A 27,173-nucleotide genomic window follows, 5' to 3' on the forward strand; every position below is an offset into this window, starting at 1 on the left:
TTGGAAGAATTAGAGGATGCATTTAGACTTTTAGAATTGGCCTGAAAATAAACCAAAAAGTGACTGTTTCAAGGACAATTTTTTGTAATCAAACATTGGAGATATTTGAATTTTGAGAGAATAACAACAGATATTATTTATCTTTGTAAAATTTGCAAAGTAATAAAGAGTTGTGGTAAATAAAAGCCAAAGTGAGAACACTGAATATTGAGAAATTTAATATTTAGCATATGAAATATCCATGTTTGAATTATTGAAAATTAAAATTTCTTTACTTGCAGGAAAAAAAAACCTTCAAGCAGCAATTCCTGAAATGTGTTTCAGTCTGAGATCACTTGTAGCTTTTTTCTATAAGAATTCTCAGAATTCTCATTGTTATATGCAGTCCTTTTTTTTTTTTTTTGCATACAAAAGCTCCAATTAGAATCTCTTCTTTTCAAGCTCTGAAAGTATGCCTTTCAGAGGACAGTATGTCCAGTCCTTCCCCTGACATCTCTTACAGACTCTTAAAAGTACCTTTTGCACTACAGAAAATGTCAATCCTATTTTGTAATAGTTTTGTAAAGTTATTTATAGGTATCAAGCTTTATAAGAAGTGGAGGATTACGACAGCAAAACTGTCTCAGAATATCTATACAAAGTTTCTGGATCCTCCAAAGTTTAGCAACTATTTCTGTATTGAGCTTGACTGTTGTTTCTATAAATAGATTTTTTAAGTAGTTTTGGATACACACACACATATATGTAGATGCAAAGATAAAAATACTGATCCACTTTAAAGTATAAAACTATGAACTTTGGGACCTCCCTGGTGGTCCAGTGGCTGACGCTCTGCACTCCTAATCTAATGTAGGGGCCCAGGTTCCATCCCTGGTTAGGGAACTAGATCCCACATGCCACAACTAAGACCTAGAAGAGCCAAATAAACAAATTAATTAAAAAAAATTACTTTATTGAATGAGTGATAGTTTTGTGCTGACACTTTAACTCAAATGACAAGATGTCTAAGGTAGTATTCATGTTAGAAACTGCCCACTAAGATTCTAGGTTACCCTCTACTGAGTCCTGAGCAAGAAATGAAAAAAACCACAAAGAATCCTTAGGTCACTCATAGAATCAACAAGGCTGGAGACTTAGACTCAGAAAACAGGAATCAGGTAAGGCTCCAGGTCTGAGAGCGCCCCAAAGTCTCGCCCAGAAACAGGCCGGCCAGAACACTGCTGCTATGGCCCTGTTGCCGTCACGCATCTCTAGCTGATCCTATGTCTTTGTCACTCTCTGAAGGTTCAGAATCCCAGGACCTGAGTGTCAAATGTGCAGCCTAGGTCACTAGCCTACTCCCCAGGTGCCTGGGGTCAGAGCGGGAGGGCTTATCACCTACACTTCAGCTTGTGTAGTGGACAATGGCATTTCCCCTTCCATTAGAACCCACATAATAGGAAATTCTGCCCGCACAAGGGCAGGTGGTTTGGAAAACATATCACAGCAACAACTTGGCTGTCTTCGTATACCATGTCCAGTAACTCACTGAGCTAACCTGCCAAGTTTTAGTTACCTAAGAGATTTTAAATAATTCCCACATCGATGTCCTTCATACCCCCATTTCCATGAAAGTTACCCAGTTTAAATGGATTTCTTTGATCAGAGTGACCTAGAGAATAGTGATCTCAATCATGATTAAGCTCTTCCTACCTTCTAGGCACTGCATTAGCTTTAAGATAAAGTATTTCCAAAAAAGGTCACTGTGTATCTTCATAGGCTTGGTAAATCATATATTCAGAAACATAGATTGAAGATTTGCAAACAGATCAAAAGATTAATTATGCAGTGAAAAGGAATTTGGATTATCAGCCTAAGAACAGGGACTGTAGTTACACTAACCTCAAGAGATGGAATGAATGAATGTGTTAGTCACTCAGTCGTGTCCAACTCTTTGTGAACCCATGGACAGTAGCCCACCAGGCTCCTCTCTCTGTGGAATTCTCCAGGAAAGAATACTGGAGTGGGTTGCCATTTCCTTCTCCAGGGAATCTTCCTGACCCAGGGATCGAACCCAGGCGTCCTGCATTGCAGGTAGACTCTTTACTGTCTGAGCTACCAGGGAAGCTTCAAAAGATGGAACTGAGAATAATTCTGATTCTAATACAGCTTTAAGGACCTCAGTAAGCAGGAGTCAGGAGAACTTTATCCTGGTTCTCTGTTGTTAACTTATGACTTCTTTGTCTCCTCAGCTCTGGGTCTTTTCTCAGCTACATCACTTCCAACTAGAACTCTGACCTGCATGATGCTTTTTGATTCAAGCTCCATCTCCTTTTAGTGACTTTCTCAACCTCATAGCTGCATTCTAGAGACTCACCAGTTACCTGTTTTTCTCTCCAAATTCAAATTCTATAAACAAGGATGATGGGCTCAACACATGTTTCCTCCCAGACTCCATCATAATCACTGACCAGGTTAAGGATCCAAGGGTCTGGTCCTCAGGTCACGTGCCCACCCCTGGCCAGTCAACAAGAGAGGAGAACCTTAAATCCTACACAGCGTAGTCATCTGGGTCACCTCTTCAGCAAGGGTTATGGACATGGTAACATGTTCAATGCAGTGACTGCTTAGTTAATTATTAATGAAAGATTTACTGGGGGATAATCCACCCATTTTATCTTTCATAAATGATGACAGTTTGTCCAGGTTGTATTTTCTGTATAATACTGAAAGACAAAGGCTTACAAAAATTTTAAATGTTAGTCACTTAAGTTGCGATGTTAAATTACTCTAAAAGTATAATGAAAATCTTCTCCTTATCTGATGTAAGTAGTCAATGCGATCTAAAGCATTAGAGGTGTAATCAAAACCAAACTATTTTATCCCAGTAGCTTTCTCCACAAGGTAGCAAATCATCTTTTAATTTTTTGAAGTATAGTAGTAGAAGGAGTTTATGCTTGAGTAGATATGAGGTGGTAATATTATTTTGATTGCTAAGGGAGTTACCTCAAGTTCTAGCCTAGCACAATGCCTTGCACGTGGTAGACATTCAGTAACTATTTCTTGAATTAAATCAAAAAGCCTGCCTTTATTTAAAACCAAACTGCAGCAAATATTCTGTTAAGGGCTATAGTCACTGTCACCTAGGAATTCAAAGTTCTAAAAATTGATGCTTCCACAGTGATGAATTCACTAACAGACTAGAAAATGATTATATAGAAGTTCACAACCTCAAGTCCATGAAACCCCTGAGTACCCACCCCCACATCAAGCGAAACAAACCTTTTGTTTGAAACTTATTTACTACTATACAATTGTATATATATATATATAATATACATATATATATAATATACATATATATATAATATACATATATATACATGTATATATACAATGTATATATACAATGTATATATATAATTATATATAATTATATATATAATTATATAATTGTATAATAATTATACATTATAATTGCATAATTATTTAATTATGTATAATTATGCAATTGTATAATTGCATAAACGTATTTACAATAAATATATAATAATATCACAGAATTAATAACTATTATTATTCATTCAACTAAAACAGACTGTTTTGTGAGTGATCATAAATATATGCAAAGATAGATGACAGCCTTGTGAGTCCCTTTAAAAAAAATGGTGTGTTTCTCAACTTTGAGAGAACATTTAATGGGAATGAATATGAATTCCATTTTCTCTCCCTGAATTTATTAGGTTGAAAGTGAAATTTGCAAGGACATGATTCAGAATTGTAATTTTTCCATGCAAGAGACTTATTCGACTAGTCCTGTCAACAACAATGATTCTTTGTGTGAGAGAAAGAGATCCATTTCCATATAATTCTTAAAGTCTGAGACACTTTAATTATTTAGTAATCTTAGGAAGCTAAAGGTTTATGTCTAGACTTCTAATTCATTTTGAAAGAAAACTGTTATGTTCTCATCAATTTTAATGTGTGATTTTTTTCAAAGGTTACTGTTGCTATGTAAACTGACCCAGCACTACCTGTGGGCTGACTGTATCCAGTACCGCAGCAGTAGAATTTGGCGCATTGGCACAGAATACCCACACAGCAGTGGCATAAATACAGAGTTATGCAATAATTAGTTGCTAATATGTTAGTTTTATTTTCCATCCACATTAGGAGATTTTTCTGTTAAAAAGAATTAATAAAATTGCTGATCATTGGACAGTGCATTTAGCCATCACCTTGTTTTTTGGAATAGATCCAGTTCTTATTCATGGGCTACTATGGAAACTATTTTAATTATCTCATCTAAAAATTGAGGCTCTTAAGCATAAAAATTCATACACTGTTATGTGGAACAGTGCATCTCAAAATGTGACATGCATGCAGAGCCACTGGGCATCTCATTAAATGCCCTTTCCAGATCAGTGGGTCTGGGATGGGGCTTGAAATTCTGCTTATTTAACAAGGTGATGCTGATGCTGCTTGAAGTAGCAAAGATGTAAGGAACTGGACCTCAGAGGGAGGTAAGCCCAGGTATAGTCAACTGTGAATGCCTTTATCAGAAACATGTGGTTACTTTTGTATCCCCTTGAGAAGCCTCACTTGCATTTCCTCAAAGAGGTAAAATAAACTTTGGACCACTTAGGAGGGGTATTTGGTATATATGCACAAAATGACACATTGAAGCCTAAGTTTATAGAGAACGGTTTCCTTTGAGGTAGGTGTACTCCACATCCAAGCTCCCACATGAGGCTTCATTACAGTGGTCTCTGCTACTGTACACTCAGGAGAGTGAAAAAAGGCAAAAAAAAAAAAAAAAAAAAAAGTCTTACTGTCATGACAATAGTTGTGACCTCATGAACCTCCTGAAAGCCTCTCAGGGACCTCCCAGAGATGGCTGGGCCACACTCTGAGAAACACTGGCATGTAGGAAACTGTACACTGTATGATTGTGCCCATTTTTCAAGTAAGAGTGTAAATTTATAATGAGAGGAGTCAATGAATCAAAGTCTCTAAACCAGGGATCCCTAAGCTCCAGGCTGCAGCCCAGTACCTCCTGTCAGATCAGCAGCAGCATGAGATTAGAAATAAAGTACAAAATGTAATGTGCTGAATCATCCTGAAACCATCCCCTTGCCCCCACCCTTGGTCTGTATAAAAACGGTCTTCCATGAAATCAGTTTCTGGTGCCAAAAAAAGCTTAGGGACCGCTGATCTAAACCACAGGTAGTTTTCATTCCTCACCATGAATACAAGCCTTTTTTATATTGTCCTGATTGAAACCACACTCTTAATATTCCAGACAAAGTACATAGAAATGGAATGAAAATAAATCAGTCCAAAATACCCCAGTGACCAACTAATTAGAAAGTTTTATATTTGGAGGAGGTTATAGCAAGTAATGGTGAGTAGGACATCCGGGGAGGCAGCCCAGAACAGTAAGACAAAGTAGGTCTAAGCACATGGTCAAATGATAATGTTTCCTGGTGCAACAGTTTGACCTGGTTAAAAAGGGATGAAAACATTGGTTGTTCAGTAGAGAGAATTATAACTTTAAGAGTTATCTTTCTGTCACAGTGAAAGTGAAAGTCACTCAGTCATGTCCACCTCTTTGTGATCCCATGGACTATACAGTCTCTGGGATTCTCCAGGCCAGAATACTGGAGTGGGTAGCCTTTCCCTTCTGCAGGGGATCTTCCCAACCCAGGAATTGAACCGGAGTCTCCTGCATTGCAGGTGGATTCTTTACCTACTGAGCTTTCAGGTACTGATGGCAATTCTGTCACAGTAATTGCCATCAATTATGCGGTTGTATATTCACATTGTCTTTGCCTATTTCCCTCATTAGTCTTACTTGCCAGGGGAACTTTGGGCTGGGAAAAGGGACTCTGAACTGAGAGGTGCTGCTCCTGGAGCACCTACTGCTTATACTGCAGTAGGTCCCAGGTAACAGGGGCCCGGGCTGGCCCAGGGAGCGTTGGGAGCAGAACCGTGAATCAACATGATTATAACTGTTAGGATGTACTGGGCTTCCCTGGTGGCTCAGCGGTGAAGAATCGCTGGCAGTGTAGGAGCTGCAGGAGGCAACGGTTTCGATCCCAGGGTTGAGAAGATTCCCCTGGAGAAGGAAATGGCAACCCACTTTAGCATTCTTGCCTGGGAAATCCCATGGACAGAGGAGCCTGGTGGGCTACAGTCCATAGGGTCGCAAAGAGTTGGACGCAACTGAAGTGATTTAGCATGCACACATGCATTAATATGTATTAAATATATAAAAAGTACTAAATGTTTTCAAGCTATAAAAAAAGTTGTTGCTTTAGACTTAGGCACAATGCTTGAATATGGGTCAACTAACCAATCGAAGTATTATCCTCTTGATCAGCTAGGTTACTCAGGAATCTTGGGATAGCCTGAAAGAGGAAAAAGGGAAAATTAGGAGAGAGGAACCTTTACCTTCAACCATAATCCTGTCTCTGCTGCCCTCGTAGTGCTGAAAGCATTTGTTATACTCCACTTCCAGCAGTTACAGGAATCATGCCAAAAGCCCACACATTCAGAAACAGACAAAAGAAGATGCCACTAAGATAAGAGCGTAAATCACATGTTATTTAGAAAAAAATGGCAGAAATGGAGCTAAGTTTGAAATTAGTTGTAATAGTAAGACTGGGCCAATATTAAGTTGATTTGAGACTTTTTATCCTTAAGGGGACCAACCTGGGCCAAAAAGAACCTCAGAAACAAAGAACTATTTAAAAAAAAAAAAAGGAAAGGGGCATAAGTTTGTCAGAAAGATTAAATGAAATCACACTTACTCATTGCTGTGGCAAAAGATGGTAATCTGGGTTCAATGTAGCCATCTTTCAAGCATGATATTTCCTTGAGACATTCTAGGCTCACTCATGACTGCCTTGTAAGGTCGACTGAGGAGTCTGGTTAGCCCAACCAGAGCAACAGTCTACCTGTGTCAATCCAAAGCCAAGTAAAGGCTCTGATCACCATTTAGGGCTCTGCACCCAACTGCAGAGTGTCCTAAAATTTAACTCAATTCTGCAAGTTGAAGGTTCAGTATACAAGACGGCCCCCATACCCCATTTCAGACGCAAATCACAAGTCCGGGTTTGTCACCTATGATTGTGACTTGACCAACTATAAAGTCAGAGGGACCCATGACCTCTTCCTTGGGTTAATTTGCTACGGTGGCTCACAGAACTCAGAGAAACATTTTACTTACTAGATTACCAGTTTATTATTAAGCAGTGAAGTTGCTCAGTCATGTCCGACTCTGCAATCCCATGGATTGTAGCCTACCAGGCTCCTCCATCCGTGGAATTTTCCAGGCAAGAGTACTGGAGTGGGTTGCCATTTCCATCTCCAGGGGATCTTCCCAACCCAGGTATTGAACCCAGGTCTCCCACGTTGCAGGCAGATGCTTTACCGTCTGAGCCACCAGGGAAGCCCAGTTTATTATGAAAGGATATAATTCAGGAACAGCCAAATGTAAAAGATACCTAGGGAAAGGGCACGATGCTTCCATGCCTTCTTCTAAGCCCACTCCTCTTCCACCCCTCCCTCAGCCCTCTCCTTTTTTGGATTTTATAGGGAGGTGTGTGTGTGTGTGTGTGCGCGCGCACGCTAAGTCACTTCGGTCATGTCCAACTCTTTGCGATGCTATGGACTGTGGCCTGCCAGGCTCCTCTGTCCGTGATTCTCTAAGCAAAAATACTGGTGTGGGTTGCCATACCCTCCTCCAGCGGATCTTCCCAGCCCAGGGATTGAACCTGTGTCTCTTATATCTCCTGCATTGACAGGCAGGTTCTTTACCCCAGCGCCACCTGGGAAGCCCTTATAGAGACATGATTGATTAGATCACTGACCACTGGTGATTGAAATCAATTTCAATTCCCTTTCCAATCTCCTCCCTTCCTTGAGGTCAGAAGCAGGCAATAGGACTAAAAATGTCAACCCTCTAACCTCTTTGTTGTTTAGGACAACCAGGCCCCACCCTTAGGTAAGGTGCAAAAGTAACCCCATTAACATAACAGAAGACACTTTGGTTGCTTTCATCACTTAGAAAATTCTGAGGATTTTAGGAAATTTTATCAGAATCAGTGATGAAAACCAAATATATACTTTTCATTATAAATCACAGTATCACACTGGACAACTAATTAGGTTGCATTACAAGGTTTCCTGTAATTTCCCTTTTCCTTGTAATCATTTCTCAACCATTTGTTCCACATAATACTCCTTGGTTGAAAAGAAAGCACTTTGGTTCCTAAACATTTTGTATGAATCTCAGTGAGCTATTTCTGCTTACCACAAAATCGTAGAGCTCTCCCACAAGTATTGCTGGTGTGATAAACCCCTAGCATCCCACTCTTCTGCAATAATAATGATCACACAGGGTTTTCTCATTCAGCAATGATATAAATGAAAGATTGAGAAACTGTTACATTGTTTGGTAGTATGATAACTTTTACCATACTTACTATTTTAGGGATTTCCATTTGCTATACAGAATTAGCTAGAATCTCTTAGATGTAATTCTGCTGACATTCTGGATTTCATTACTTTCATCAAACTATATTGAATATCTGCTTCCCTGGTGGCTCAGTAACAAAGAATCCACATGCCAGTGCAGGAGACGTGGGTTTGATCCCTGGGTTGGGAAGACCCCCTGGAGAAGGAAATGACAACCCACTCCAGTATTCTTGCCTGGAGAATCCCATGGACAGAGGAGCCTGGTGGGCTGCAGTCCATGGGGTCTCAGAGAGTCATACACAACTGAAGTGACCAACCATGATACTGAGTATCAACTGTGAAAAATTATATTCTTATTATGGTTGCTTAAACTTATTTATCTGTCTTCAAGAGGCAGGTAAAATTTCTATATAGTTCACCTACGAACCATTAGCCACTTTGTGTGGTTTGAAATTTCCCTTATGTGGAGTATTATGTTTTAATATAAAAAAGTCTTTATTTCTATGTTGGTATTTGAGTTTATTAAGCTCTTTTCTTAATTGATAGGGTATTTCAGAGGTGTTTGTCTTAACAAAAATTTATAAAAACAGGCTTCTTAGAAATTGCTTCCTAAATAGTTATGCCATTCAATATCACAGTAATCCAAGTCTATGCCCCAACCAGTAAAGATGAAGAAGCTGAAGTTGAACAGTTCTATGAAGACTTACAAGACCTTCTGGAACTAACACCCAAAAAAGATGTCCTTTTCATCATAGGGGACTGGAGTGCAGAAGTAGTAAGTCAAGAGATAACAGGCAAATTTGGCCTTGGAGTACAGAATGAAGCAGGGCAAAAGCCAACAGAATTTTGCCAAGAGAACCAGTCATAGCAAGCACCCTCTTCCAACAACACAAGAGAAGACTCTACATGGACATCACCATATGATCAATAAAAAAATCAGATTGATTATATTCTTTACAGCCAAAGATGAAGAAGTTCTATACAGTCAGCAAAAACAAGACCAGGAACTGACTGTGGCTCAGATCATGAACTCCTTATTGCCAAATTCAGACTTAAATCGAAGAAAGTAGGGGAAACCAGTAGATCATTTGGGTATGACCTAAATCAAATCCCTTATGATTGTACAATGGAAGTGACAAATAGATCCAAGAGACTATATCTGATAGACAGAGTGCCTGAAGAACTATGACTGGGGGTTCATGACATTGTATAGGAGGCAGTGATCAAGATCATCCCCAAGAAACAAAAATGCAAAAAGGTAAAATGGTTTTCTGAGAAGGCCTTACAAATAGCTGAGAAAGAAGAGAAGCTAAAGACAAAGGAGAAAAGGAAAGATATACCCATTTGAATGCAGAGTTCCAAAGAATAAGGAGAGATAAGAAAGCCTTCCTCAGTGATCATTGCAAAGAAATAGAGGAAAACAATAGAATAGGAAAGACTAGAGATCTCTTCAAGAAAATTAGAGATACCAAGGGAACATTTCATACAAAGATGGGCACAATAAAGGAAAGAAATGGTATGGACCTAACAGAAGCAGAAAATATTAAGAAGAGGTGGCAAGAATACACAGAACAATTAAAACTATCTTAATGACCCAGATAACCATGATGGTGTGATCACTCACCTAGCCAGACATCCTGGAATGTGAAGTCAAATGGGCCTTAGGAAGCATCACTACAAACAAAGTTAGTGAAGGTGACAGAATTCCAGCTGAGCTATTTCAAATCCTAAAAGATGATGCTGTGAAAGTGCTGCACTCAATATGCCAGGAAATTTGGAAAACTCAGCAGTGGCCACAGGACTGGAAAAAGTCACTTTTGATTCCAATCCCAAAGAAAGGCAATGCCAAAGAATGTTCAAACTACCACACAATTGCACTCAGCTCACATGCCAGCAAAGTAATGCTCAAAATTCTCCAAGTGATGCTTTAGCAGTACATGAACCATGAACTTCCAGATGTTCAGGCTGGATTTAGAAAAGGCAGAGGAACCAGCAATCAAACTGCCAACATCTGTTGGATCATCAAAAAAGAGAGTTCCAGAGAAATATCTACATCTGCTTTATTGACTACACCAAAGCCATAGACTGTGTGGATCACAACAAACTGTGGGAGATTCTTCAGGAGATGGGAATACCAGACCACCTGACCTGCCTCCTGAGAAATCTGTATGCAGGTCAAGAAGCAACAGTTATAACTGGACATGGAACAACAGACTGGTTCCAAATTGAGAAAGGAGTACGTCAAGGCTGTATATTGTCAACCAGCTTATTTAACTTATATGCAGAGTACATCATGAGAAACACTGGGCTGGAAGAAGCACAAGCTGGAATCAAGATTCCTGGGAGAAATATCAATAACCTCAGATATGCAGATGACACCACCCTTATGGCAGAAACTGAGGAAGAACTAAAGAGCCTCTTGATGGAAGTGAAAGAGGAGAGTAAAAAATCTTGGCTTAAAACTCAACATTCAGAAAACTAAGATCATGGCATCTGGTCTCATCACTTCATGGCAAATAGATGGGAAAACAATGGAAACAGTGAGAGACTTTATTTTGGGGGGGGCTCCCAAATCACTGCAGATGGTAACAGCAGCCATGAAATTAAAAGACGCTTGCTCCTTGGAAGAAAAGCTTTGAAAAAGCAGAGACATGACTTTACCAACAAAGGTCTGTCTAGTCAAAGCTATGGTTTTTCCAGTAGTCATGTATAGATGTGAGAGTTGGACTATAAAGAAAGCTGAACACCAAAGAATTGATGCTTTTGAACTGTAGTGTTGGAGAAGACTCTTGAGAGTCCCTTGGACTCCAAGGAAATCCAACCAGTCTATCCTAAAGGAAATCAGTCCTGAATATTCATTGGAAGGACTGATGCTAAAATTGAAATTCCAATACTTTGGCCACCTGATGCGAAGAACCAACTCATTGGAAAAGACCCTGATGCTGGGAAAGATTGAAGGCAGGAGGAGAAGGGGATGACAGAGGATGAGATGGTTGGACGGTATCACCGACTCGATGGACATGAGTTTGAGCAAGCTTCGGGAGTTGGTGGTGGACAAGGAAGCCTAGCGTGCTGTAGTCCATGGGGTTGCAGAGAGTTGGACACGACTGAGCAACTGAACTTTACTGAAACAGTTATCCCAACTAAAAATATATATTGATTGAGAAAAAGTAGTAGTACTACTACTTTCTTATCAAGTGGTAAGATAAAATATTTGAAGAAATTTAATTGATCAAATCATTTAGCTTTTCAATTACCAGCTAAAGAAAATTTATCTAGTTTATCATGGACAAGAAATCTGCATGACTTTTTAGCTTAGTTAGCTTTGTTGTTGTTTAGTTGCTAAGTCATGTCCGACCCTTTGCGACCCCGTGGACTATAGCCCCCAAGCTCCTCTGTCCATGGGATTCTCCAGGCAAGAATACTGGAGTGGGCTGCCATTTCCTTCCCTATAGTTAGCTTTAGTCGTAGTCAAAATTGTTCTCTCATAATAAGAAAAGATATAGCTGGAAACAATGTAAGACATGAGACTTGAGAAGCACATAAAGTACCCGTGGGAGGTAAGAATTTTTTAAATATAAAGATTTGGTGATAGGAGGAAATTATAGTAGCTTTCGTTAGAAATACTACCTCTCTTATTCTAACAGGAAAAAAAAAAAAAGTTAAAATTCTGAAGAAATACTAGGAGTTTGAAGTATTTTTTTATTTTCCTAAATATTATGTTAGGAGAAAAACTAACCTTCATAAATAATCTGTCTTAGTTTTGAAGGACACATAGGTAATATTTGATTCTTCTTATTTTTTTCTTGGTTTTTGAATTTGCAATGCTCAGTATCTTTCTTAATGAGATCTCATACAGTCAGTCCGAACATTTACATGACTGAGTCTAAAAATTCTTTTCCATATTGCTCTCTTATATTTATGCTTAGTCAGTTTTTAGAACTTTCCAAACGCCTTACAGTATATCTGTCCTGTTTCGGCCCCTCAGCAATCGTGTGGAAGCCTGGACAAGAGACGTTGCTTTCCTACTCAGACAGGAAGGCAGGCCTATGGTTAATCTTGCCCCGAAAAAGACTAAAGTAAGAGTGATGGAAGCGGACTGGAAGAACACAGACAGAGCCGTAAGCTGGTTAAGAAAGGAGGCAAGCAATTCCACTCAACCATTTGTTCTGTACTTGGGATTAAATTTACCACACCCGTATCCTTCACCATCTTCAGGAGAAAATTTTGGATCTTCAACTTTTCACACATCTCTTTATTGGCTTAAAAAGGTAGGTGTATACTGTGTGTCCTCAAAAGTAAAAGCTAACATTTTATCTGTATGTTATTGTTACTTGCCCACTGTTTCTTTTATTATCATTGTAGAGAAAATTTTGGAAATTGTATAAACACCTTGAATCGAACTTGACAAAAACTAAAGGGACCATTTTACAAAAATGTAATGTGTTAAAACTCAGAAACTGCTTCTAAGTTGAATACATAGAATATAATATGTCTGTTATATGCATTGCATATATGTGTTTAAAAGACATTCTCTAAGAAGTCCAGGCAGTCTTCACTTTGCACAGCTAAAGGAGCGTAATAATGACTGTGCAAGCTGAAATTGTACAAAGAGATCTTAATAGTCAACTGGGAAAATGACCATTTTTCCAGGACACTAAAAAAATATTTGTCAAAACATTTAAAACTCTTCTTTTGGATTGTAAATGTATAGGGAAATGACAAAATAGTAAAAACTCATGTTTATTTAATGCACTGCAATGGAAAACACTGGAAGCATTAAGAATTAAAATGTTTTTGTTTTTGTAAAAAACCCAAATCAAAAGTAGTTTGAACAGTGCTTGCCTTCACATTGTGTAACTTAAGATATAGAGCAAGCATCTTCTCTGTGTCTCAGGAATTTGTCATATTTCTTTCTAAATCTGGGTCATCCTCCACATTTGACCCTTTGCACTTCCAAGTTTCGGAGAGTTCCTTTAATGTGAAGATTTCTGCTAGTGTCCCTGCCTTGAGGTCATGTTCATCCTTTTCTCCATAAACACCTTCCTCATCGATGCCAGTGTTTTCGCTGAGTCCCTCTGGCTGTGTGTCTTGAGGCACCGAGTGGTGGCGGAGTCAGCCTTTCCAGCTGTGTTGTCTATAACTCCAGTTAACGTTTGATTAGAATTTCGCTTCCAGTGTTACTGCTTATCGCTTTACTATGTATTCATCTTTGTTGACCAATTTCCTCTTTTGATTATCCATTTTAATGTCACATGGGTGTATCAGTGGGAGACAAGGAGGCAGGCCACCTACATACTTTGCAGTCTGTGTACGGAATAAAAGATGTGCAGTAACCAATCACTGACAAATGTCGAAAGAAATGACATGATCAATCACTGATAACATAGATGTAATCTACATCGTGATTTGTAGACTAAAGAACTAGCAGCATATGAATGTGAAAGTTTCTTCTTTATGCAGTAACTCACAGTTAATACACCTTGGTGCTGCTGCTGCTAAGTCGCTTCAGTCGTGTCCGACTCTGTGCGACCCCATAGACGGCAGCCCGCCAGGCTCCGCCGTCCCTGGGATTCTCCCGGCAAGAACACTGGAGTGGGTTGCTATGTCCTTCTCCAATGCATGAGAGTGAAAAGCAAAAGTGAAGTCGCTCAGTCATGTCCGACTCTTAGCGACCCCATAGACTGCAGCCTACCAGGCTCCTCTGTCCATGGGATTTTCCAGGCAAGAGTACTGGAGTGGGGTGCCATTGCCTTCTCCGTGGTAATGATGACAAATTGACATTATAATAGAGTAGTCAAATCAGAGTCAGGCATACAAACTGGAGTCAAGTGGCCATTGAGGATCTGGTCTCAGACATGTCTCTGCACCACTGAAAACTTGAACTGTCTTTGAACTGTACTAGGTCTAAGATACCACCAGCCGTATTCAGAACAACATGTGCCAGCTGCAGTCTTCTGCTCTCAAGGTCTCCCCTTGTAATTATGCAATCAGTTCAAACCCCAAACAACCTAAGCATACTCACTGCTCACCAAATTCAATTACAATTCTTGATAAACAGCTCATGTAACTGACCGTCTTGCAGCTTTTTGCCTTTATAAGCCTCCCCTGTTTTGTAATCCTGTGAAACTCTGGAAAGTGCAAACCCCAAATAAACACATTTTTATTTTAGTCAGGTCTCCATTCCTGAAATTCTGGTTCACATTAGCTAAAATTTGAACCCTGCTATAGGGGAACTGGTATTATTAATATTTAAACTGTGGTAATGAATATATGTGCATACCTGAGTTATGTAAAGTGAGGACTGCCTGTGCTTTGAAATGTGTCACCTTAAATCAAATTTAAGTTACTTTAAAACCTCTATCCAGAAACTATGTAGCACATCCTATTTTAAAGAAAATAATGTCAAAGTTTTAAATACTTTGTGCCTTCTTAAAAAGTTCCAACTGGCTCTATCTTGAAAAATTTGTCAGGGGTCAGTACTAGCCTAATGAAACGAGTCAAACAGTTTTTAAGTAAACAGTTAAGTAGATATTTGAATTTTTTAAAGCTATCTAACTAGAAGATATATATGACTTAAGTCTAGTCTTAATGATTTTCACCCAAACTGTAAGCATTTACACATATTAAAAAGTTGTATTTGTTTAAGAACAAATATTTGACTATCTCACTAGATATTGGCATTTTTACTAGTGAACTACTGAGAAAAAAAAAAAGAGCCTGGATTCTTAGGTTATTGATTCTGAAGTTTTGAATTGATCACACAACTATAGTAAAGTGATTAGACACTTATTATGGATTAGAATACTGTCTAGTATAGCTCATGTTTTTCACTGATACGTATAATTTTTTTTTAACTGCTACAAAATTAAACAGGTTGGAGGTAGGGGTATGGCTTCATTCTGCTGTATCTCAATCACATCTGGCAGCTTTGCTTACCTAATCCTGTTTCCCTGACATCAGCCCTTCTTCCTGGCATTTCTGAGCTTTCTCTCCCTGATTCTCCCACCACTAGGTGGCCCAGTTCCTTCCTCTGAACTGACACAGGGGTCATCAATCATTTGTACCCAAAGTCTTCAGTCTTAAGAATGACTTTAGAAGAGGGTGCAGGGTATTCACCCTGGTATACCACCTCCATGGGGGGCAGGAGTGAGAAAGTCATCCCTCTTCAGGAAGCAACCAAGGCTGACATAGAGGGTGTGATGCTCTCTAAGTTCTGACCAGGATCAGACTATAAAAATTATCCTTCTGGTCTCAGAAAACCAGTCTGAAGTCAAGGTGATCAGCTTAAGACAGATTCAAATCCCTTATGAGTTTACCGATGGCTTTTTGTTGATAATCACAGTTTTTCCACTGAAGTACCATACTACAATGCCCTGTAACTTAAAAAAAAAAAAAAAAAAAAAAGGAGAGAGATATTTAAAACTGGACTAATTTGTTGTTTTTTTTTTTTAAGATAATTCCACATAGTGCTACCAGTGGGCTAATGATGGAATTCAGCTTGCCACCGCACAGGCCATACTCCAAAGCAAGCTGCCTTATAGAACTTTCCCAACTGTGCAAGAAAATTTTAGAGTTAACTAGCAACAAGCCTGAAAATTTAGCTACATATATAAGCACAAAGCTGGTTCATCAGCTCCCTGTTCTGGCCCTGGACCCAATGCATTTCAACTAAAGTATCATCTACCTCCTTCTTAATGTTTGTCAGACACTTGAATAGGTGATGTCCAGCCACTCCTTGGAGATGGTTCCCCTTTTCAGACCCTGGCTTGCTGAACTGCTCAGAAGCCTTGTGGTCCTGGGCTCCATTGCTAGAGCCTTTACAACTTTCCAGAACCTCGATCTCTCCCTTTTCCTCCCTCCTTTTATCCTCCGTGGGTTCTGCGTTTTCTTTGAGGGAGAGTCTGCCGTGGCCCTCCACAGTGGCAGTCTCTCCCTCTGGTGGAACAAGCGCTCCCAGGGCACTCTCTTGGGGGCCCTGAGTCACATCTTGGCTACTGCTGGACTTTTTGAGGGGGGACTTTTTCTCTTCCAAGGCTTTAGTAATGTTCCTGGGAGCTAGGGGAACCTCTCAGTTATCTTACTCAGTCTCTTTTCTTCCTCCTTAAGTGAATCCAGGAGTTATCTATGGCTGTTAGAAGCAAAGGGCTAATTTCCTCCTTTTCACAGGGAGCTCATTTATGCTGGACCTTCAGATCGGTGAGAAGTTTTTCAATTCATGTCATCACAGCCACTATGCCTTCCACTGTCTCAGAGCCCAGAGATGATGCTTGAGGGCTAGTTCTTTCATCACAGACTCCAGTATGGCAAACGTAATGGGTTTCCTTGGCTTCTCTGATGTTCTTCACTTACTTGGTGGTGATGGTACTGTTACATCATCATAAAAAGTCCAAGCCAAAGCCCATCTCATTGTCTGGCCTTGGCAGAATTCAGTGTAAGTGACTTTAGGAACCCCTTATATGCAAAATTCTCCCTTCAGAGGAGCCAGGCAGCATTTCTCTCTCAGCATACAGTTATACTGCCTTAATCTCTTTCTAAGTTGTAAACTGTCATGGATGATCTTTCTAACAAACTCTAATTAACCTCCTTCTGCCATGATATCTGTGATACATCCTGTATTTACAGAACTTGGTGGGCATCTTCAATGATTCCAAGAGTTTACTCCCTGAGAATAGACATAACCAAGGGCCAGGTCAGAGCCAAGGGGAACCTGGAAAAAACAGTCTCAGCCTTGATATTATGATCAACGCCTTGATCCAACTATTCCTGAAGTCCATATATTGCTGGATTTCTCAGATACATAAACCAGTAAACTTTCTTGATACATAAATCAGTAAACATTGACCAGTAAACCAGAAGTCAACCTGGAATTGGATTTTCAGGTGCTTGGGGAAATTGGATTTTCAGGTGCTTGATACCAGAAGCACACTAATTGATACAACTTCCAAAATAAAAGCTGCTCTTATTTTTGCAAACAAGGAAAACTTAAATATTCAACTACTTTAAAGGAGAAGATATTTTATCTTGGTTTCCAACTGACTGGCAAAAAAGAGAAGGTTGCACATGCAAAAGTCATAGAGTATCTCAGATTCTTCCTTAAGAGCATCCATCAGGAGTGTCTTCTGTGATACGTTTACCACCTTCATAAAATCAGATAAGTTATTCTGTTCCACACTCTTCTTTGCAAGTTGAAGCACATGTCATCTACTTCTGTTGCATGAAATACCAGGCATTTAAAGTTGTTCCAAGTAAAGGAGAGATGCAGGATGTCCCAGTACGGATGTCAGTTCCTCTTCAGAGACTACTTTTGTAGAGTCCTGATGACCAACCAGATCCTCTACCCAGTGAATATAATTGAGTCTCAAGGAAACTGAAGGAGTTATTCTCTCCAGCAGAATATCAATAGAAAGTCCAAAATCTTCCTTGAGGAGAGTACAAGTCAGAGCTTTCACTGCTTTAGCATCTTTAAAATTACAACTCACTCTTCCATTCAGATTATCTGAACATACTGCTTAAAATCTGGATATTTGATTGCCAGATATGCAAAGTCAGGAGGTTTGTCTTTGTATCTATTTCTTGCATGCATGGATTTACTCAGAGCCACCTCTGAGGTCAAAGTTCCTGCCAGACGACTAGTCTAGTGTGGGGTTCTACAACCTCAGAGTCATAAGCCACCCACAGTACAAAGACCCTAGAAACGAAGATGTTACACTCCCAGTGTGCCGCCATCTTGGGCCTCCATTCAGCCTCCACACGTATAATCTTTAAAATAATTTCACAGCTGTCTTACCGTGTATATAGATTGATATATTGATGTTTGTTGTTACTGGGAATCTTAAAAATCTGTTCCTAACTTATGTATTTGATTTGCTGTTTTCTTTACATAATTCATAACCATTCTTTTCTGCTAACCTGATTAATGAAACGTCGTCTGGTATAGCTTACATTCTAGCTGGAAGGGAGGAATATTACAACTTGTTTTCCCCCCCTTTAGGTGTCGTATGATGCCATCAAAATTCCAAAGTGGTCACCTCTGTCAGAAATGCACCCTGTAGATTATTACTCTTCTTATACCAAAAACTGCACTGGGACATTTACAGACAAAGAAATTAAGAATATTAGAGCATTCTATTATGCTATGTGTGCTGAGACAGATGCTATGCTCGGTAAGTAGTATAATTAAAATGCAATTACATGAGGAAAAAGTGTAATATTTTTCCAACAAACTGTGATCATGCTGGTTAGTGACTTGTATGAATATCCTCAGATAATTTCTTACTTACAACAGTTGCTGAGATACTTGAGACTTAGAATTATAAGATTCCTGACACAGAAAAATTGGATAATTTGTATTATTAATAGAATAAAAGTCTTTTCTATTTTAATTATTCATAAATTCACAGATGCTTAGATTTGTTCATATATTTTTAAAAGGTCATAAAAAATTATCATCTGCTGGAAACAAAACATCTTACTGGATTTAATCAGGAATCAGTATTCAGCCAAACACTGTTAATTATAAGGCAACTTCAGTTCTAGGAGATGAAACAGATTAGACATAGAATCTTGTGACTTCTCTCAGACTTGTAATAATTTCAAAACACATCCATTCTCCCTATGCCAGTTAGAGCAAGACTTAAACTGAAATTAGTTTCCCCATGTACATTATGGTCTAGAATTATATTGAATTTCCTCCCCTAACTCAGCTCAAAACCAAACCTGCATCCATGAGATAACTATCAAGATGGTGTTTTACTTGTCCACTTATAGAGTTATGGCAATTTCCCACTCAGATGTGGAAAAACCCTGGTTTAAAAAAATCTCCATTTTTAGGACAAATTATTTTTAGAAAACCATATCATTAACTGTGCTGCACTTTGGAGTAGAGAATAATTATAATTAGTGAAGTGTGGGTAGCACTTCTTCTGAACAAAGTAAACCTTGGGAGTGAACAAGTAAATGGCTACTTCTTAAAAAGCATTCACTGGGCAAAAATAGAAAGTATAAAACAGAAAGCAAAAAAAGCCGTATGTATAAACTATAATAAAGCAAGTATAATGTGTATTAAAATCCTAAGCACTTTCCAAGTACTCAGTCTTAAATACAAATAAGATTTTAAGTGAATTTCTTCAATCCTAAATCCATGGTTACTGAACTGTATTTCAATATTTTCTAATATTAATGAATATTCACTCACTTGCTCCCTGGAAATCACTTTTGAAAGTTTGCAGCTATCCATTCATCCAGATCAACAAAAGTGAAATATTATATATACATAAAATATTGCTGCAGGCAGTGTGGGAATACCTCTTGAAGTCTCTTAAGAGAAAAAAGATGCAACAGTTCACCTCATGTTACAAAATTTATGGAATATATTGTATCTCTTTGTTACAGCTATACTAGTCTGGTCCCTGAATAATATTCATTACTATTCACATGGGGCTTACCAGGTGGCATCAGTGGTAAAGAACCCTCCTGCCAATGCAGGAGACACAAGAGACACGGGTTCAGTCCCTGGGTGGGGAAGATCTCCTGGAGGAGGGCATGGCAACCCACTCTAGTACTCTTGCCTGGAGAATTTCATGGACAGAGGAGCCTTGTGGGCTGCAGTCCATGGGGTTGCAAAGAGTTGGATACACTGAAGCGACTTAGCATGTCCTGTTCACATTACTCTGGGCACTGTTAGTATTAAGCTGAACATTATTAAGAAATTAAAAGCACTCTAACCTCTTACCCCACCTCAGGCCTTTATATTTGCTGCTCCTTCTGCCTGGGATTGGAGAAGGAAATGGCAACCTACTCCAGTATTCTTGCCTGGAAAATTCCATGGACAGAGGAGCCTGGCGGGCTATATAGTCCATGAGGTTGCAAAGAGTTGGACGTGACTAAGCAACTGAGCACTGCTTGGGATGTTCTTCCCTTTGCTTTTTTACGTGGCTGGCTTTTTTTTTTTTTTTTGGCCCCACAAAACTGTTTGCAGGATCTTAATTTCCTGACCAGAGACTGAACCCAGGCCCCTGGCAGTGGAAGTGTGGAGTCCCAACCACTGTACTGCCAGGGAGTTCCTGGAGTATTCTCAGTCTTTAACTGTCAGCTCAGATCTTACCTCCTCAGAGCTATCTTCCCAGCCACTCTAAATTAATATAGTAGCTCCGTCATCGCACTTACTCTATTCCATATCATCTTGTTTGTTTACATCATAATCCTTAATGATTTTGTCTACTTACTTCTTTACTGTCCATTTCCCTTGAAGAATGTGGACATTCCTTCTCATTCATCACTGCATCCTAGGTGTCTAACTTTGCATCCATGGTTCCTGGCACATAGGTAGAAAGTCAGTAAACATTTATTGAATGAGTATAAACACCAGCGGTTATAACATAGTGTTGTAACTACAGCAGTATACAAGTTATAGGGTCCTGGGGACAGAGGACTTCACTCTACCTGGAGGAACAGGGAATGCTTCACCAGGGAGGTGATGCTTGAGCTGGGTCATAAAGAAAGAATGGGGATTTGTCATGTAGACTGTGGAAGAAAGGGTATCCAACACAGAAGGCAGAGAGTGTATACAAAAGCAAGGAAGTCCAAACTAATTACTATTAGTTCAGGGAGTTGTAAGTCATTCAGGATTGTGAAAGGTAAAGATTTAGGGGGTAACTAGTTGAAGGTGCTAAACTTACTCAAGAATTAGACAGTGGGAAGCTGTGGAAAAGTTTTAAGCTGGGGTGACATGATCAGATAGTTTAGAAAGATATTATGAAGGGGAAAAAGGAGTGCAGGAGCAATTAGGAAGCAAGTACAGTTGTCCAGTTCAAAGATTCTGATGGTGTGAACCCCATAAATAACTCCTCAGAGACTGGGTCTCAGATCCGACTGGACCTCAGAATTGCCTATAGGTTTTGTATATATATTTTTAAAATAATACAGACCCCTGCAGGCCAGATTCAGAAGCTGCCAAAATAGAAACGATGCTTCTCTCTAGACTTGTGTCTTACTGTGTTCTCTTAATTAAAATGAGGAGGAAGTTTCATGTCCTTTAGAGACAGGACTGGTCAGAGGAATTTTGCTGTCCAAGAATATGCCACATAACATTCATATATCATCTGTATTGCTACCAGCCTTTTTTCCAAAGGTGGGATTTCCAGAAGACTCAGCCAGCTTCATGGGCATGATCTAGTGATGGGGAATTTGAGAGAAAGGGTATCAGGAGGAGGATTTCTGACCCCTTTTATCCCCTCCCATTGGGCAGCAATTGTGGGTCAATGGTGACACCAGTCCTTCCCTGAGATGTGCACAGCGCTGATACCCAGGCATGCCTTTCTTTTCTCATTCGAGTCCCTGGAGGTAATGTTTTCCCCTACTCCCTGACAAACACAGAAAGCAAGCCAGGACAATCTCCAAATAAAGAAACTTATCCTTAGGTACTGCATTTTCTCCTTCCTCTCTCTAGTCCATTCACTGGGAAGCAAGCACATGAAATCTGGCATAAGTTATTTACTGAAGAACAGTAGATAACGTTCAGATGTTAGGAAGCATCGTGACAAATTCTTAGAGGGTAGAATCATTTTGAGCTTATTATGATAGAAGAAAAAAAAGTGAGCTAAAAGCTAATTAAGATTTACTTCGATATATATTGCAGGTGAAATTATTTTGGCTCTTCGCCAGTTAGGTCTTCTTCAGAAGACTATCGTCATATACACCTCAGACCACGGGGAGCTGGCCATGGAACACCGACAGTTTTATAAGATGAGTATGTACGAAGCCAGCTCCCATGTCCCACTCTTGATCATGGGGCCAGGAATTCAGGTCAACCTGGAAGTGTCAAGTGTGGTTTCTCTTGTGGATATTTACCCTACTATGCTTGGTAAGTAATGCCATTCTGTGTATATTTATTTGTAACAATGCTAGGAAATGAATAAGCAAAAGAGTTAAGGGCCCCTGCTGACTTGTTCATAACTTTGAGCAACTGATTTAACTGTGAGGCAAATCTATATCTGAAAAATGAGGATAATATTCCTCAGGTGCCTTTGGCCTTCACTTCCTCTAGTCCTTCTTCCTCCAAAAGATTCACAACCAGGATATGACAATAAAGTAAGCCACATAAGATATTCAGTGCTATAACTTTATAGATATGATTTGTGTATCATTTGATTCTCTATCATCCCCAACCTAAAATGTAAGCATTTCCCTTCTGGATTATTCCATCTACTTTGAAACTACTAATTTTTCACAATGTTACATATGCCTGTTAATGTTAATGCTATGTGCCTATTTCTCCTCAGAATCTTTAGGTTGTTCTGTATGATTTATTTTACTAGCTTCTTAATGTCTATAAGCATAACCATAGGTCTAGAACAGCAACATTTGGATGTGGGTATTTAGCAATTTTTGTTAAAGATACTAGAATAAAACCATCATAAATTTAGAAGAAATTATATAGAACTGTTATCTTCTAATTTAGAGGGGACTTTAAACTCAATAACATCAAATACTCTGTTCTAAGGCACCATAAATTGCAAAAATTACCATCAATTTATAAATAGATTTTGGTGAAAGAAAAATATAGCATAAGATATACATGTTTAATATATATACATTAAAATGTGAAACAAACATATCTGGAAATTAAAGAAATAAGAAAAATCTTATTATCTCCCTTTTTGCTGCTACAAAGGCTTCACTTTCATTTAATTAAAGACTGTTACAGGGTCTTAAATTTCTTTATTATGCATTTAAATCAGTGCTGGGAATTCCCTGGCGGTCCAGTGGTTAGGACTCTGCACTCCCTGTCATTGCCAAGGTCCCAGGTTGAATCCCTGGCTGGGGAACTAAACTCCCACAAGCCTCACAGCCAAATTAAAAAAAACAAAATCAGTGCCCTCCTTTTCTCTTTCACATCACTTGCATATTTGACCACACTTCTTTGTTGTTCTTTTGCCTGGTGTGTATTTTTAATCTCTTCATTTTCTTGCTCGTCATTTGCTGGTTCCCTTTTGTCCCAAAGCAATTATCACACAGTCATATCTTTGCCACTTTCTGGCTCCATCAGTTTCCAGGCAATACCTATTACTTTTCCTCACTTCTGTTTTTCATTCAAAAATGTGTGTGTGATTATGTATATTTTAAGTGCCTCCCTTATTATCATCTTTGTAGCTGTATGAAGATGTAGCTGTATGAATGATTCTTTACAGTGGCATTTCCTTTGTTTCCTCCCCTAGTGTTTTCTCATATGGAACTTTCCCCACCCAAATTTGCTGAACTTTTTACCCTTGTTCTGCTTTCTTGAGGTACAGTGATCAGAACTGCAAAAGATTATTAAAGGTTGGGATGATTCTTTCTCAGTTTTCCCTCAATGTATTTCATAGTGATAATTTGGCATTTTGTCTTTTTTGACTTAGCAGCTAAATAGTCCAGTATCTGTAGGAAGCTGTCTGTGATGAGTTCTCATCTCTTTCTAGTCATTCTATCACTTTATGTGTTAGTTAATTAATAGGCACTGTTTAAATCATTTTTCTTTGAATATTGTTTTATATTTACCTATGATTCAAATTTTCTCTACAATCTTGATACACCATTATCACTACTTGCCAACCTCATGAGAGTTAAAAATCATCTGCAAACTGGAAGATTTCCTAATGTACATATCTTAACAGCTTATTTAAGAAAATACTAAATAAAGTTGTTTGGAATGAGGGAATTATCATTTATCCACCTAGGGGGACACCTTCCTATCCCTGCCTATTTTATGTTACGTGACAATAAACATTTCTTTAGCCAAACAAAACGTCCCCAGAAACCCGTTTGCATTTCTTCCATACTCTTCTGGAAATTATGTAAGTTCCCTGAAATTGTAGATTTTTTTTTTCTATAATTTGTCAGTTATTACAGTCTTTAAGAACTCATAGGTCTACATAGGTTTTTGTTGTTTTTATCTTTGGCGTTTGTTAGTAGACTCCTTCTGAGTCACATTTCCCAGCAGAATATGTTATATTAACAGCATTTACATCATGTGTTGATTAGACCTGCCCAACTCAAGTAAGTAAAGCCGAAGATCAGTGTCTCTCCAGTTCTAAACAGGAAATTAACATTTTCAAGGCTTAATGTGTTTCATAATGAATATTTTTATTATGAAAAGGGAAAAATTAGTTATATGGTTGGCAGAGGAGAATGAAGAGAATATCTAGGCATGGAACTTTATAAACACTGAAGCTTCCTGTTAACCAGATGTTAATCAGAGATAAGGTAGAAACAGAAAGATGCAAGGGGGAGCCTTAGGGGACTTCCCTAGAGGTCCACTGGTTAAGACTCTGTGTTTCCACTGCAGGGGGTGTGGGTTTGATCCCTGGTCCAGAAACTAAGATCCCACATATGCCACACATCAAGGCCAAAAAATAAAACACAAGAACCTTTGCTGGAGCTGGGAAACAACATGTAAAATTATTTATCTAAAATTAACCTTTTTATAAGTGATAAAAGGTTAATATTAACAGAATTCTCACAAATCTATGAAAAAGAGACATACCCTATTAACAAATTGACCAGAATATATAAATAAGCAATTCACAACAGAAGACATACAAATGGCCAAGATATTTTTAGAACTTCAAACTCAGTAGTCAGAAAAATATTAAAACAAGAAGACACCATTTTTCTTTCACACATAGAGTTTGCAAAGATTCTTTTAAAAAGCAGAAAAAGCTCATGTTGGAAATATGCCTTCTCATGTTCTGCTGCTGGGAGTATAAACTGGCACAGATTTCCTGGAGGCAAATGTGGCATTATGTTCCAAATTACTTAGAAATAGGCATATATTTTGACCTAGAAAATTCCAATTTTAGGAATTAACGTATTCAGTTCAGCTCAGTTGCTCATTCGTGTCCGACTCTTCAAGACCCCATGAACCGCAGCATGCCAGGCCTCCATGTCCATCACCAACTCCCAGAGTTTACCCAAACTCATGTCCATTGAGTCACTGATGCCATCCAACTATCTCATCCTCTGTCGTCCCCTTCTCCTCCTGGCTTCAATCTTTCCCAGCATCACAGTCTTTTCCAATGAGTCAGTTCTTCCCATCAAGTGGCCAAGGTATCGGAGTTTCAGCTTCAGCATCAGTCCTTCCAGTGATTATTCAGGACTGATCTCCTTTAGCATGGACTGGTTGGATCTCCTTGCAGTCCAAGAGACTCTCAAGAGTCTTCTCCAACACCACAGTTCAAAAGCATCGATTCTTCGGCGCTCAGCTTTCTTTATTGTCCAACTCTCACATCCATACCTGACTACTGGAAAAACCATAGCTTTGACTAGACAGACCTTTGTTGGCAAAGTAATGTCTCTGCTTTTTAATATGCTGTCTAGGTTTGTCATAGCTTTTCTTCCAAGGAGCAAATGTCTTTTAATTTCATGGCTGCAGTCACCATCTGCAGTGATTTTGGAGCCCCAAAAAATAAAGTCTCTTACTGTTTCCACTGTTTCCCCATCTATTTGCCATAAAGTGATGGGACCAGATGCCATGATCTTAGTTTTCTGAATGATGAGTTTTAAGCCAACTTTTTCACTCTCTTCTTTTACTTTCATCAAGAGGCTCTTTAGTTCTTCTTTGCTTTCTGCCATAAGGGTGGTGTCATCTGCATATCTGAGGTTATTGATATTTCTCCCGGCAGTCTTGATTCCAACTTGTGCTTCATCCAATCCAGCATTTCTCATGATGTATTCTGCATATAAGTTAAATAAGCAGGGTGACAATATACAGCCTTGACATACAGCTTTCCTGATTTGGAACCAGTCTGTTGTTCCATGTCCAAACTAACCTATAGATGCACACAAAGATTCATCTCCATGGATAATATTACATTATATTAAAGAATTAGAAACAGTATGAATATCTAGTAGTGATGAACTGGGTAAAAAATAGTCGATTTTATTTTAAAAAGTGAAATGATAAAAAAAAAAGTGAAATGATAAATGACAATGGCCCCCTTGTATTATTGAAAAGAAAACTGTAGGCATTTAAAGTATATAAATGGTTTTTTGTTTTGGTGTGGTTTGTTGGTTATTGAGATAAAGTATCTACTTAATTTATTGTCCAAATCAGCACATTTTTTTAGAGTAAAAGGATACTATTAACAATTAAACCAGGATTAGCATAAACTGAGTCTGTTGCCATGTTTAAACAGCCTTACCAGTCAGCAAGGCAAAGATATTCTGATGGTCTGGGTTTAATCTGATGTTTAATTCAGCCTTTTAAAATGAAAGTATTTAGAGTTTAAAGCTACTTTTAGTAGTGATTAATAACTCTAAAATTAGACCTGTGAGACAGTGTATTCTATCTAAGCTTAATAAACATACAGATTTTGATAAAGGGTCTATACAGGACTTCTTATTTTGTGATTCTTCCTAACCAGTTAGAAGCTTAAAACAGACATAATCTATTCTGAGACTTCCAAAGGTCCTTTCTATATTACCTTAGCCATACATAGCTGTATTTTTTTGTATGAATCCAATTTATACAGAATATGGGATTAAATTTCTCAGATCAAAACCTCAAGCCAGACTTCCTTTTCCCTTCCATTCTTTGAACGTTAGAAATATGTAAAAGATGGTGACTCAAAAACCTTAAGTAGAAAGATATTAAATAGGAAAAACCAATTGGTATTCCTGTTTTTAGTAAAGTACCTTACTGTAAAAAATGTGTTGAAATTTAAGATGGTACAATG

At 38.6% G+C, this 27,173-nt stretch overlaps 1 protein-coding gene and 1 pseudogene across 3 annotated transcripts in view; one reads left to right on the forward strand and one right to left on the reverse strand.

Annotated features, from left to right (window-relative positions):
- ARSK (arylsulfatase family member K) overlaps nt 1-27,173 on the forward strand; it is a 67,860-nt gene that overhangs the window by 20,391 nt on the left and 20,296 nt on the right. For all 3 annotated transcript variants that reach the window (XR_006342825.1, XM_043913634.1, XM_043913633.1), the window contains exons 4-6: nt 12,449-12,731; nt 18,455-18,626; nt 22,100-22,324. Coding sequence is in view for 2 of the 3 variants with exons in the window: in XM_043913634.1 (XP_043769569.1) it covers nt 12,449-12,731; nt 18,455-18,626; nt 22,100-22,324 (680 nt within the window). In the remaining variant the exon portion in view is untranslated. The remainder of the gene's footprint in view (nt 1-12,448; nt 12,732-18,454; nt 18,627-22,099; nt 22,325-27,173) is intronic.
- LOC122699175 lies at nt 16,037-18,189 on the reverse strand (annotated as a pseudogene).

This window comes from Cervus elaphus, chromosome 9 (assembly GCF_910594005.1).
Source record: "Cervus elaphus chromosome 9, mCerEla1.1, whole genome shotgun sequence".
Lineage (NCBI taxonomy): Eukaryota > Metazoa > Chordata > Mammalia > Artiodactyla > Cervidae > Cervus > Cervus elaphus.